The 13,391-nt window shown below is 33.9% G+C and overlaps 1 protein-coding gene across 1 annotated transcript in view; it reads right to left on the reverse strand.

Moving 5' to 3' along the window:
* The window catches only part of LOC118181778 (uncharacterized), a 288,201-nt gene that overhangs the window by 186,831 nt on the left and 87,979 nt on the right, over positions 1-13,391 (reverse strand). Inside the window, exons 9-12 of the mRNA XM_085818801.1 lie at positions 6,182-6,326; positions 5,044-5,156; positions 1,974-2,118; positions 1,636-1,748 (exon numbers count right to left, since the gene is read on the reverse strand). Of these exons, the coding sequence (XP_085674927.1) occupies positions 1,636-1,748; positions 1,974-2,118; positions 5,044-5,156; positions 6,182-6,326 (516 nt within the window). The remainder of the gene's footprint in view (positions 1-1,635; positions 1,749-1,973; positions 2,119-5,043; positions 5,157-6,181; positions 6,327-13,391) is intronic.

The following is a 13,391-nucleotide window of genomic DNA, read 5'->3' on the forward strand; positions in this document are numbered from 1 at the left end:
AGTGGAAAATTTAGGAACAATTTAAAAAGTTCACTTTATCACTTCAGCTTATCAAAGCCTCATTTCATTAAAAAAATTTCTGCTTGCGCTATTTCCGCATTTGCTCCATTATAATATTTTTTACTAGAAAACTTTGTCCTTTTGGTGTAGTGTCTAACTGTTATATATTCGAAACATATGATAAGTCTGAGCTCAAAGTTATTGAGAAAAAAATAATGTCAAAAAAAAAAAAAAAAAACCTGGCGAAAGAATATACTTCCTAATGTTTTATTCTGATTTATGTGAATGCATATGGAAATGAAAGAAAAATCCCATTTGAAGTGTTGATCTTTGTTGGAATTAAATTAGAGGTTCCTATCCCTTATAAGAATGTGATTGTTTCCAGAGTATTTTCAAATTTCTCTTTGTTAATTTAAATAATTAACTTAACATGATATTTTTAGTGCTACTTCCCTTTGCTGCAACTTTCTTATACAACAATTTCTTGATCAAGGCTATAATGCTGTACTACTGCTGCTTGAGTGTTTTTGAAAACAGAAAATGATCTTAAGGGTCTTAAGACCAAGGTGGCGTAGAAACCAGACATTTACAGAAAGGCAAATACGCCTTTCGGTCTGTATTGTCGATATTTATTCGTAATTTTGTTTATTGTTTGTGAGCGCTTACTGGTCACCGAGCTAAGAAGTGCGCTGATATTGTGGTATAGCAATGCCAAGAGCACTTCTAAGATTGTTAGTTAAGATTAGATTTTTTTTCTTACGTTTATATGTATTCAGTTCTGTGTGGTTCGAATGCAGACAAAAATCTTTCTTTAACTTAGAACTTGAAAATATCAGTTGAATCAGTTAAATGTCATATGACAAATTTTCCTGACGAAGACATTCCATTTATCAGTGTTACAAACACTACTAGAAAACCACGACACAAACTCCAAAAAAAAAAAAAAAAATACTGGAAAAGTTTCTACGATGCGAAGATATTGTAAATTATTCCATGAAGAAAATGCGTAACAAGTTGGTACAGAAATGGTCAGAAAATTCACTAAACAGGTTGCCACATTTTGTGACACCTGCGCAGAACAACCGTTCTTATGTTTACTGTGTTTCAATAAAATCTATTACAACAATGTAATTAAAACAATGCATTTTTAAAATTTTATATCGTATTTATCCTTGCCAATTACCGGCGACTGTCGTGGCCTGAACGGAAAGTTCAGAATCAGTCACCGTGACTGACGAGGCCTGAACGAAAAGTTCAGTATTAATCACCGGAGACTAGTGAGGCACTCGAAGTGTTATATTCAGAAATATTTTACTACCTTTCCATCCTATGATAGAAAATATAGGGGATAAAGAACCGAATTTATCTTTTCTGTGTAATGTTTTGGAAATTAACCATTCGTAAGTTCCTATCTATTCATATTTATGAAAGGACATATATCTTATATGCATGACAGATCAGTTTTTAAAATCAATCTAAATCAAACCTAGTTTGTATCAAGGGAAATTATAATTATGTTTCCTGTAAAGTTAAATCAGCTTTTAGTCAAAAATTTAACTTAAAGCGGCTATAAAAATAAACTTAATATTTTTACCATCGCATATTTCGTACTTTCTTAGACACCAAACAATTTACCTGGCAAGCAATCACAGTATCCCGTTGTCGGTATGCAGGCTGCCCCATTTTTGCATTTGCACTTCTTCGAGCAATAATGACCCCATGTATTATTAAGACAGACTTCATCACATCTATGTAGAGAAAAACAAATAAGAAATATTTCCTAATAATTTAAATGACTGAAATGAAATTTAAATTTATTGCTTTTACCATTTTATATTTAATATGAGCTATTATAATAATGTTTTAGTGTCTAAAATTCATTCTATCAAAATATACAATAAATATGATCATTAAACCATTTAAAATTATGTAGTGCATTTGTTTCATGTATAACGCAATTATATAATTCTTACGTTTTTCCTTTAAATCCATCCGTGCAGTTGCAAGAGCCATCCACTGGATCGCACAGGGCACCATTTCGGCATGCGCACTGCTGGCTGCAATTCTTACCATACTTCCCAGGCTTGCAGGGCAAATCACAAGTCTCACCTCGCCAGCCTTGTCAAGATATATATTTTAATAAATCAAAATTGCGTAATCAGAGGTAAAATGCTGTTTGAAATTTTTATCATAGTTTCTTCAATATTTATTGAGGTATAAAAATGTTAAAAATATTCTTAAAGCAGCAAAAACCGTTTACAAGAATTTTGTAATAGAAGCATTTGTTTTGAAAAATATTTTTGTATGCAAATATTTCGTATAATTCTCCTGAAAAAAATAGGTCTAATGCAGGGAAAAAACTGAAATGTTCGTCGCACTTTCAAGCAATATTAATTATTAGAAACGGTGAATATATTCAGAGGATAAGACTGAAAGATATCGATCCATGTCTCGCTGTCACAAGAACGATAGCACATATATATTTGCTTCCTGTGAAACTGGTAGGAATTATGTGTAACTTGGAAATCATTCACTCCGTACTGATCTCAGAATTATTATAATGCAGCTATATTTACAACTTACATAGTAATATAATCAGTAGCTCTGAGGGGGGGACTTGTCTTAGTGGTCAAAATTTAATGACTGATTAGGGATGAGAATTTCACCAATTCGTCCACAATAAAGTCAAAAGCAGTTTTATTCTCTAATGAGAATGAACTTCTATTTCCTGTAGCATATACTATAATCATGAAAGTCACTAATGGCAAAGAGTAACACTACTTCAAAATATACATTACAAAGAAGACCCATGAGCGAAATACTTGTGTTGTTTTAAGTTACCTTTTGCAGTTTCAAAATGAACATACGAGTTAAAGCATTCAGTTAGTTTCAGCAAATACCATTTAAATTCTCGCCTTTTTGAAATATTTTTCTGACTCAAACATCTTTATATGATAGACAGTTCAGTCTCCTGTACGTTTTGTACAATTATTGTGCATTAAGTAAATACCCAAGAAATACTGGCGAGATTCGGGGCTATTGGTACACAGTATAGGCTATTATACACCAATACTTTATCGTTCTCGTACTGTGGCTTAGTATCAGTAAATCCAATGTATTTATTATACTGTGGTTTTACTGATAGGACCTCAAGACATTTTTTAATACTGTTATGTTTCATTATTGGAATCACCGAACCAAAGAAAACCAACCAAGTCGCAACAAATGTACTCAATTCCTCTGCATAAAGCTACATATAAAAAAAAGGGTTGAAGGCTGAAATTTTTCAGATTTAAGGTCTCCCAAACGAGTTTGTTAAGGTTTTTACGCTCTCGCTCAGCTAGCAGTCTACCAGTTTTCTCCTGCTAACCCCCCCCCCCCATTTTTTTTTTTTTTTTTTTTTTTTATTGCCAAGCATCATTTTCTTCGCACTTACGCGACATACAATTCAACAAGAAAATCATAAAATTAGTAAAAGATAAAAGTATTTTATTTTCTTGCGCGGGAACACATTGCTTACAAAGAGCCGAATTTGTTAATTAAAACTGAAATTTAAATATCTTATTTTTTTTCAAATGGCAACAGTCTCGAGCACTGGATATAAAAATGTTATATTTCGAACAGCGTTGCCACTTCTCGCTTGCAGATTGTTGAGTTTGTTAATCAAAAATTCACTAAAATATTTATAAAAAATAATAAAACAAGTTTGAAATTGAAAATTCGAGCTTCCAGGTGCACATGTTACGTTGGGAGGATTATGTTATTCGAAATATAATGGTTATAGGTACCGTCGTTTTATCACAATACGAAGAACTTATATATATATACACAGTTTCTTCATTATTTAATTTCCTTAAAAATAATAGAGGGCGACGGTATTTTATGACACCACTTTGAAACGTTATACGACATTTTGAGTGAACAAACATAAAATTCCATTTTGAGACTATTAGCCCTTTCTGTGCTAAAAAAAATAGCACGTGGTGCCTTTTCCTGGGAACATTAGTAATTTATTTAGTTCAGTTTTATATAAAACCAAAATTAATTAAACTGCTTGTTAAAGGTATGTGTAAAACAGATGCGAATTCTAATCGATGGCTTTTGATGCAATTGAACGAATTTCCTTTGTTCCTTTAAAACTGGTGGATAACAGTTAAGTCAAACGGGACATATCTATTCTATTTTCTGCAGCTATCTCATCTTTTAAGAAAGAGCTGAGATAGCTGCAGAAAAGCAAAAAATCTTTTCAAATACAGAGCAGTTTTTCCACAAATTTGAATTGTAAAATACAGGAGCACATACTCTTCAGTAAGTCGGATTATTCTTGCTTTACTATTGCAAAATTTATTTTGTCAGAACTTTTTATCCTTTTTACTTCTTTAAAAATGCGTTTGGTTTGTAAACTCGTTCCTGAAGTAAATCTGAACTTAAGAGAACTCTTGTCCACAGACAATTTCGAAACCATATTTGGGCTTCGGATCTCTAGTTACACCTTTGTCAATGGTAGGGAGACGGGGAGGAAAAGTACAAGAAATTTAAAAAAAAAAAAAATTCAACTAACAACGAAAAGTCGTTTCTAGGAATTTTCAAACTGCCTGTGTTTCGGAGAAAATTGCTGAATGCTACAAAATTAAAATCCGACAGGCTATAGCTCCATTCTGCTTGTGCATCTTACATAATTCAGTCTGTGTGCTTCTAGATGTGTATATACTAAAATGCAACTCAGTAATAAAATCCATAAAAGCGGAATTATTATAGAAACATAAATATTATTATTAAATAAATAATAAGTAAAACCAAATATGCATAATATTGTAAAATTTGCGAAATCTTTGTGCACTAAAATAGTAGAATGAAATATAAACAACAAGTAATCTGATGTTACATTTTATCCCATTTATCATATTATGTTTTAAACTGCAAATATCTTAACGCGCTTGCATAACTAAAAATATCTTAAACAAGTATTTGACAACATAAATGAACACTCGAGCACTCAAATAATTTAATTTTATCAATGTAATTAAATAGAACAAAATTCACCTGGTGTGCAATCACAGGAACCCGAAATTCGGTCACATTTGGCTTCGTGTTTACACTTGCATTTGTGTGAGCATTCAAGACCCCAAGTACCATCATCGCAAATTTCTTTACATCTACAAATGAATAAAATGACTTTGAAAATAGCTATTTAAATTCAGTTATCTTGAATTAAGGAAAAGCACACTGCACAGCAATGGCTTGTGAATTCGAATTCCTAGAAATCTACTGTTTCCCTCCGCAACAGTTTTTTAAACATGGTTACTTTTTTTTTTATATTACGTGAACAGTCTTATTGAAAATACCAAGTTAACTATCCAGGAAAAAGTACATTTCTTTCTCAGCTTTTTAGCTCTAAAACCAAAATTCGTTTCGTTTCGAAATAATTATTTTATGGAAATTGATAAGTATTCACTTGGGCAATAATAAGTTTGTGAAGTATTTTATATTCTACTAAAGTTGAAAATGATTTAGATTCGCTTTTCAGTGTTTGTTGCCTTAATGTGAAATTAAACTTACTAGAAATCTCAAATTAATGTGTAACACGTAATCATTTTTATTATTAGATTCTACTTAAGCTTAAGCTTTGGCAATACCTCATTTGATATCGCTATCAGACTCTGACGCATGAGAACTAATTTGTGAAAAATAATATAGAGAGTTAATTTCCTAAAATTTATTCAAGACGATAAACATAGCTAATTGACAAAACAATATAAATACGAGTCAAAAATACGTTCCTTTCATTAGACAGAGAGCCCTTGAGTGTTTTGCCTTAATTAAATAAATAAAAAATAATGAATAACAGACTCACTAAACCATTAAGTTGTTTCAAATAGTTTTTTTTTTTTTGAAGGGGGGGACAGAAGAGGGTTGCTTTTATACCTCTAACTGAAAATGTTAATTCTATTTCATCCATCTGCAGATTTTGGTTTCATTGCTAACGGGAAAACATTGAATTTTAAGGAAAAAAAAAGTAAAATCTTCAGAAATTTATCAGCGAACTTTTAAATAAAATTCGTGTAATATCTCTAAAAAGTCTTTTATTGTTATTGTTGTTGTTGTTTTATTTTTTATTGTTTAGTCGCAGGATGTTATTAGCATATTATAGTTAAAAATAAGATATTCAAATATTTCTTACATAGATCCTTTGTATCCCGGCGGGCATTTGCAAGAACCATCCACAGGATCACACAATCCGCTATTCATGCAATTACAGTTTCGGCTGCAGTTCTTACCATACTTACCAGATTCGCAAGGCAAATCACACTTTGGACCCTTCCATCCTAAAACAAAAATCCATACAATATATTTTTATGAGAATGGTAGGTAAATTAATGTATTTGAACTCGGATAACTTTTACTGTACTAATCAGATATGATCTGAAGTTTAAAAGATATCTTATTCAAAATTTGGACACTTAGGAAATATTTTCTAGTGATGATAAATTTAAATATAAAAATTAATATACTCTACAAACTATAAAATCAAATTAAATTTCGGGCTCAGTTAATTTAAACAATTAAAAAAATTAATGATACTGATCGTTTCAAAACTGATCTAAGAAACAACTTTTGATAAGAAATTTCCGGTTTTCTAAGCTTACAAACAATTTTCAACACAAAACAAACGTTGCGGTGTAAGGTATTTCTCCAACTTTCCTAGCGTCCTTCGTGGTGTAGTGGTTCTGTACGCTGGGCCGGTATTCCAGAGGTCTTTGGTTCGATTACCGGCAATGGCGGTTGTTAATTTTTCATCTCTCCAACTTCCAAAAAAATCCTAATGTCTCTACGGCGGATTTAAAAGATCTGACCCAAAAATTGTTGCCTTTGTAAATTTTCTTATTTTTCTTTCAAATTAAAACACTACTTTGCTCTTCTGTGTAATAAAATAATATAAATTTAAGAAAATGCTCGTGATTGATACTACAATATCATTATAACAGAATGTTTCTTGTCTCAAACACAAATTGCATGAAGTGATTTTTAGAAAGATTAATACCGTTACTATGAAGAATGATGTTTCTAGCAATATTCACGGTGTCTTGTAAACAGTTTTGGAAACGTCCGGAAAGAGTATTGGAGTGTTTGGAAACAGTGTTGGAATAGCTGGAGTCACACGGAACTTTTGGAAGTCATTTTGACACGTAAACCATTTTCAAACTTAAATAAAATCAATAATATTTGCTGCCAAAATTTTATCAGTAATCCAGACAAGCAAATGATTCTGTACTCATTATAGAAACAAGATATAGCGCAATTTTAAGGATTTCACAGACATTATTACATAAAACGATTTGAAGGGTACGGGGAAAAATGAAATCGCCGCGGAGGAGAAACATAGTCTCAGAAGAAATTTATATTTTAGCCGAATTAATTTGCATTTCAGTTCGAGTTTCTAGCAAATACTTTATATAGTCCTTTATACCGTATGTGCAGTTATAGCATTGCCACAGGTAAACCATTCCGAAAAAAAAAATGCTTTAAAATCGTAGCCTAAATAAAAGTGATAGATCGAATAAGAGAGCTTTTAGTTCTCCTAGGAAAACTGCTAGACATACTAAAGTTAAAGTGAAATGTGGATTTACCTTTTAGTAACACGCTTTATAACATGAAAGGCAATGCATGAAGAAGAATTTATCCGAAATGATGCGATGTATATTCACTGAAAACGAAAAGCTAACAGTATTATAGGAATGGAATGTTTTATTCAGGAAATAAGCTACAAGTGCATAAAAAAATCAATCATGCGTTCCCCCATATCTGGTTTTGATACAAGCTGTTATTGCGCTGGACACTGACTAGAAAAATTAGCGGATGCTCTCCTGCTAGATTGCTTGCCATATGCTTTTCAATTGGTACGTTATATCGGCGCTATCCAAGGACGGGTGGAGAGGCCTTCACATTAAATCCCAAACACGCTTGCGATCGCATCTGCCAGGGAACTTTTGGAGAAAGATGAAGACATGTTCTAGAAAGGCGTGCCATATGCAGCCGAACGTTATCTTATAGAAATGTAAACCCAGCTCTCCGTGAAAGAATATTAAGAATATGAGGCGTAGAATCGGGTGTCACAGCTGGCAATTAAAGAGATCTGGTTTCCAAATGAAATTGCACCGCATACCGGGTTATTCAGCTATGTGGTGGACGACAGTTAGCTGAGAATCCCGTCGCTGACCTGGACGTCTCCAGACATGTCTTCGCTATTCACAAGGGCTCGTTTTGAAGCAGGACTCATCGCTGAAGACAATCCTACTCCAGTCCGTGAGATTCTAGGTCAAATGCGCGCCGCAAACATGCCGCCTGTTTTTGTGCAACGGTGAGAGACAGTCGGCGCAGTGGACTTCGTTACCTCAACCCTGGTCCGTCTAGTCGCCTATCAATGTTTATTGCAGTCACTGGCGTCCCCGTTACATATCAGAGCGTTACTAAGAATTTACCAGGGCTATGAGGGCCGATTGATGAGCAGTCTATTCTCACTTTCTCTCGTCGTTCTCACTAAAATACTGTATTCATAACGCTCTTTGCCGCTTGGTTCATGTATTTTACACATTCCTGCCAATATCATCGAATAGTTACATTGCTTCGACCCAATGTCTAGGGATCCTGCAATTGGAGCACCCTTCTTCCTTTGATCCAGTTGCACGGCCTCTCTGAAGCGGTAGCATATACTCATACTGTTCGCAAAACCCCCTGCGAGGCACTGGTACAGTTCAGTTGTGTCGACGAAACCACGTACGTATGAACGTTCTGCCCTAGCATTGTAATGTCCTCTGATTTATATATCCGGATTGTTTAGTATTTTTCGTACCAAACGAATTACTAGTGTGTCTTTGCAACATTAGATGGCGTTGCCGCCTGATGATTCAATTCTGGTTGCTATGGTAACGAACTTTCAACTCATAATTTATGTGATTTGTATTCTATTCTTTTTTGTTTTATTAATTGCTACTATGCATGGAGTGATGTGAGCTGTGTCGTCACGTGGACGGCATTCCTTCTATTTCAAAGTGTTATATAAAAAACAAGTGATATATTACAGTCCGCTTACCATTTTTTTTTGTGAACTAATTCATAACATTTCTGGTCCGTCGAGCCGGAGAGAAGAGTTAGCGATCTTTGGATATGATGTGATTTATTCAAATATTAGCAAATTAAATCACTTTCGATTTGTGGATTAATAAACAGCTTAGTGTTCTTTCGATTCGATTTGTGGAATATTCCCGTGGCATGGTGTAGCGTAAAAACCTCAACATTGGGGTGAGTACGTTCCAATATTTCATCTTCTTTTGCTAGAGTTGTTTGTATAATATTTATTGTTATTCATAATGGCTGATTTGAAACCAGTTTTAACTAAAAAGAAGGTTCTAAAAAGCAATATAACAACATTTAAAGGCAAGGTAAATTCGAATTTAGAACAAGCAGAAATTTTAGAGGTAAAGTTGTTCGAAACGAAACTAAATGCTTTTAACAGTGAGCTTCGTTCTATTTATGAGGAAATATTTTTGTTGTGTCCTGAAAAAGATTGTGATACATTCATTACGGAACAACAAACAATACAAGAAACTTTAGATGAATTATGGATAACTATAAATAAAAAGTTACAGAAACTTTCCAGTGACTCTGTTATCGAAACAAGTAGTGCAGCAAAAGTAAATTCGTCTGACGTTCGATTACCAAAATTAGAACTTTCTACCTTTACAGGGGAAAATATAGATGAGTGGATTAGTTTCTATGATCTTTTTAAGGCTAGTGTAGATAACAATCCGAATATTTCTAAATGTCAGAAGTTTCAATATTTAAAAGCTTCTTGTAAAAAAAAGGCTCTGTCTATTATTGAGTCAATTCCTATTTCTGATGCTAATTATGATATAGCGTTGCAACTTTTACAGGAACGTTATTCTAATAAAAGAGAATTAACTAATGCATTAATCCGTAAAATGTTTAATTTGCCAAATGTTTCTGATTCAGCTCAAGCTATTTTACATTGTGTTGATGTAGTGAATGAATGTATACGCTCTTTGAAAACTCTTAAGCTAGAAGTTTCTGATCTTTCTGATGTTCTTTTTGTTTATCTGATAACTGAGAAATTAGATAAAAACATAAAATTTTGGTGGGAAAGAACTTTGAAAAAAGATGAATTAGGTACTTTAGATAATTTACTCGAGTTTCTAAAAGACCACGCTAGAACCCTGCAGAATAGTAGAAACCAATCTAAAGATTTTAGGAAATTTTCTAATTCCAAATTAACTTCTTTAGTGTCGAGTAAAAACAGTTGTATAATGTGCAAGGAAGATCATTCTCTTCACAAATGTGCTAAGTTTTTAAACTTAAGTGTCCAAAAAAGAATCGAATTTGTTAAGAAACACAAACTTTGTTTTAATTGTTTATCTTCTCAGCCTCATTTAGTGAAAAACTGTCGTAGTTTACATAAATGTATGACGTGCAAGTTACCTCATCATACTGTTCTTCATTTTGATCGAAATATCAAAACTAGTGAAAATGAGAAACCAAAACAAACGTCCTCACTCTCCCCCAAAGCCGAAGTGTTCTTACCAAAGAATGAAGTCGTTACAAATGCCACAACATGTACAGGACAATTTAGTTATTCTAAAGGTGAATCAAAACGTGTATTACTGTGTACTGCTCTCATTAAAGTTAGTGATTCCAATGGTAAAGCCATCCCTTGCAGGGCTTTACTAGACTGTGGCAGTGAAGCCAGCTTTATAAGTGAAGAGTGTGTCAGTAAACTAAAGTTAGGCAGATTTAACAAAAAAATTGAAGTATCGTGTCTTGGTTCGTTCAACACTGTAACAAGTGGAGAAGTGGAATTAATCTTTACCCCGCACTTTGAGTCAAATTTCAAATTTCGAACATATGCATTCGTGATTCCAAGGATAACTTCAGATGTGCCTAACGTGTCGCTTCCTTCTAAAATTGCGAATCATTTTGACGATCTAGTCTTAGCTGATCCTAAGTTCTATGAAAGAAAACCAATAGATATTTTGTTAGGCGTAAATGTATTTTTTACTATGCTTAAGGGAGACATCATAAAGAGAGGAGAATCATTACCCTTTGCAATTTGTTCTCAGTTGGGTTGGATCATTTCCGGGAACACTATTACTGATGATTCGAATCTAACTAACACTTTTACAGTGAATAATCTTCAGTTGAATACAAACGAATTAGTTGAAAGATTTTGGTCTTTAGACTTCATTCCGGAAGTCAAACGTATTTCAAGTGAAGATAAAAAATGTGAAGAGTTCTTTAAAACAACACACTTCCGTGATCAAAATGGTCGTTATGTAGTGAAACTTCCATTTAAAGATAACCCTTCAAGGTTGGGTAATTCTAAAGATCTTGCTTTACAAAGATTTAAATCTTTAGAGAGAAATCTCTTAAGATCTCCTGATACATATGATATGTATAAATATTTCATGAAGGAATACTTGGATCTCGGGCACATGGAACCAGTCCGTAGTTCAGAGTCCTCAAGTCAGGCATACTACATGCCACATCATGCAGTAATTAAGGAATCTAGCTCTACGAGTAAAATACGTGTGGTATTTAATGCTACTAGTAAGTCTTCATCAGGACTGTCTCTTAACGACATATTGATGACAGGTCCCAGAATACAACAAGAGCTGTTTCCAGTTTTGGTCAAATTCAGATGTTACCCAGTAGTTGTCACAGCTGATATCATGAAAATGTTTAGACAAATTCTAGTTAATGAAGAGGATAACTTTCAAAGGATATTTTGGCGGGACCGTCCAAGTGATCCTATTCAAGAATTTCGACTTAATACTGTCACATACGGCACTGCCTCGGCTCCATATTTGGTTACTCGTGCTTTATACCAACTTGCCTACGATGAGCAGAATAACTATCCTTTAGCTTCGAAGGCTGTACTTCAAAACTTTTTTGTAGATGATTGTTTGGTAGGTGCTCAAAACACTGAAGAGTGCAAAAATCTAGTAAATCAACTCTTGCAAATGTTGGAACGTGGAGGATTTCTTCTGCGTAAATGGTCATCCAATGACTTGTCAGTGTTAGAGAATATACCCCAGGAGTTGAGAAATGATTCTGAGGCTATGAAAATTCAAGACGATAGCTCAATCAAAGTTTTAGGAATTAATTGGAACCCCCGTGAAGACTACTTTAACTTTTCCGTATCCATTTCTGGTGAAAAGCTTAAATACTCTAAAAGAGATATCCTTTCTGATTTAGCGAAAATATTTGACCCATTGGGTTGGCTTGCTCCTTGTATTATTTATGTCAAAATCTTGATACAAGAGATGTGGAAACTCCATTTATCGTGGGATGAACCTGTTAGTTATGAGATTGCTAACAAATGGAAGACTTTCCGAAATGATTTACATCTTATTCAACAATTAAAAATACCGAGATTTGTTTTGATTCCTGATGTGAACTATATTGATATCTGTGCTTTTTGTGATGCCTCCGAGAAAGGCTACTGTGCAGCAATTTATTTGCGTTCAGTGTCACGTAATTTGGACATCAAAGTAACACTCTTAACATCAAAAACAAGAGTTGCTCCTCTGAAAGTGCAATCATTACCTCGATTAGAGTTATGCGCCGCAGTTTTGTTAGTGAATTTGCTTAAATCAGTGTTAGAACATTTAGAGTTTCCTATACGTAAAGTTTTGGCCTGGACAGATTCAACTGTTGTACTGTCCTGGATTTCTGCAGAACCATACCGTTGGGTTCCTTTTGTTGCAAACCGCGTTGCTAAAATACAGAATACAATTCCTAATGTAAGGTGGAACCATATCAATGGAAAGCGGAACCCAGCTGATTCAGGTACAAGAGGAATGTTTCCAGCAGAATTTCTGAAGTGTGAACGATGGTTGATTGGACCTACTTGGTTATATTCACAAGATTTCGAACCATGTCCTGACAGTGAACATCTTTCTGATGTAGATTATGAAGGAGTTCGTAGAGAAGAAAGAAAAACTTGCATTTCAGTATCTTGTGCGGCAAAGGAAAATGACATTTTTAAACGGTATTCATCTTGGACAAAATTACGTCGTATAGTTGCATTATGCCTAAGATTTATTTACAACTGTCGAAACTTCTCCGAAAATCGTTTGAGAGGTTTTCTGACAACCGATTAGCTACAAAAACAGTGATAAAAAATGTCCAAGAATCATATTTTCCTCAAGAGCTCTCTTATTTAAAAACATCGAGAGAATTAAAAGGTGTGAGCAGCCGAGTAATACAATTAACTCCCTTCCTTGATGAAGAAGGCGTCATTCGAGTAGGTGGTCGCTTAAAAAATGCAAACATTCCTGAAAATAGCAAACATCCTATTTTGCTTCCAAAGGAAGGAC

Source organism: Stegodyphus dumicola, chromosome 6, assembly GCF_044657685.1.
Source record: "Stegodyphus dumicola isolate Sdum_Otavi_A_Nest chromosome 6, ASM4465768v1".
NCBI classification, from domain to species: domain Eukaryota; kingdom Metazoa; phylum Arthropoda; class Arachnida; order Araneae; family Eresidae; genus Stegodyphus; species Stegodyphus dumicola.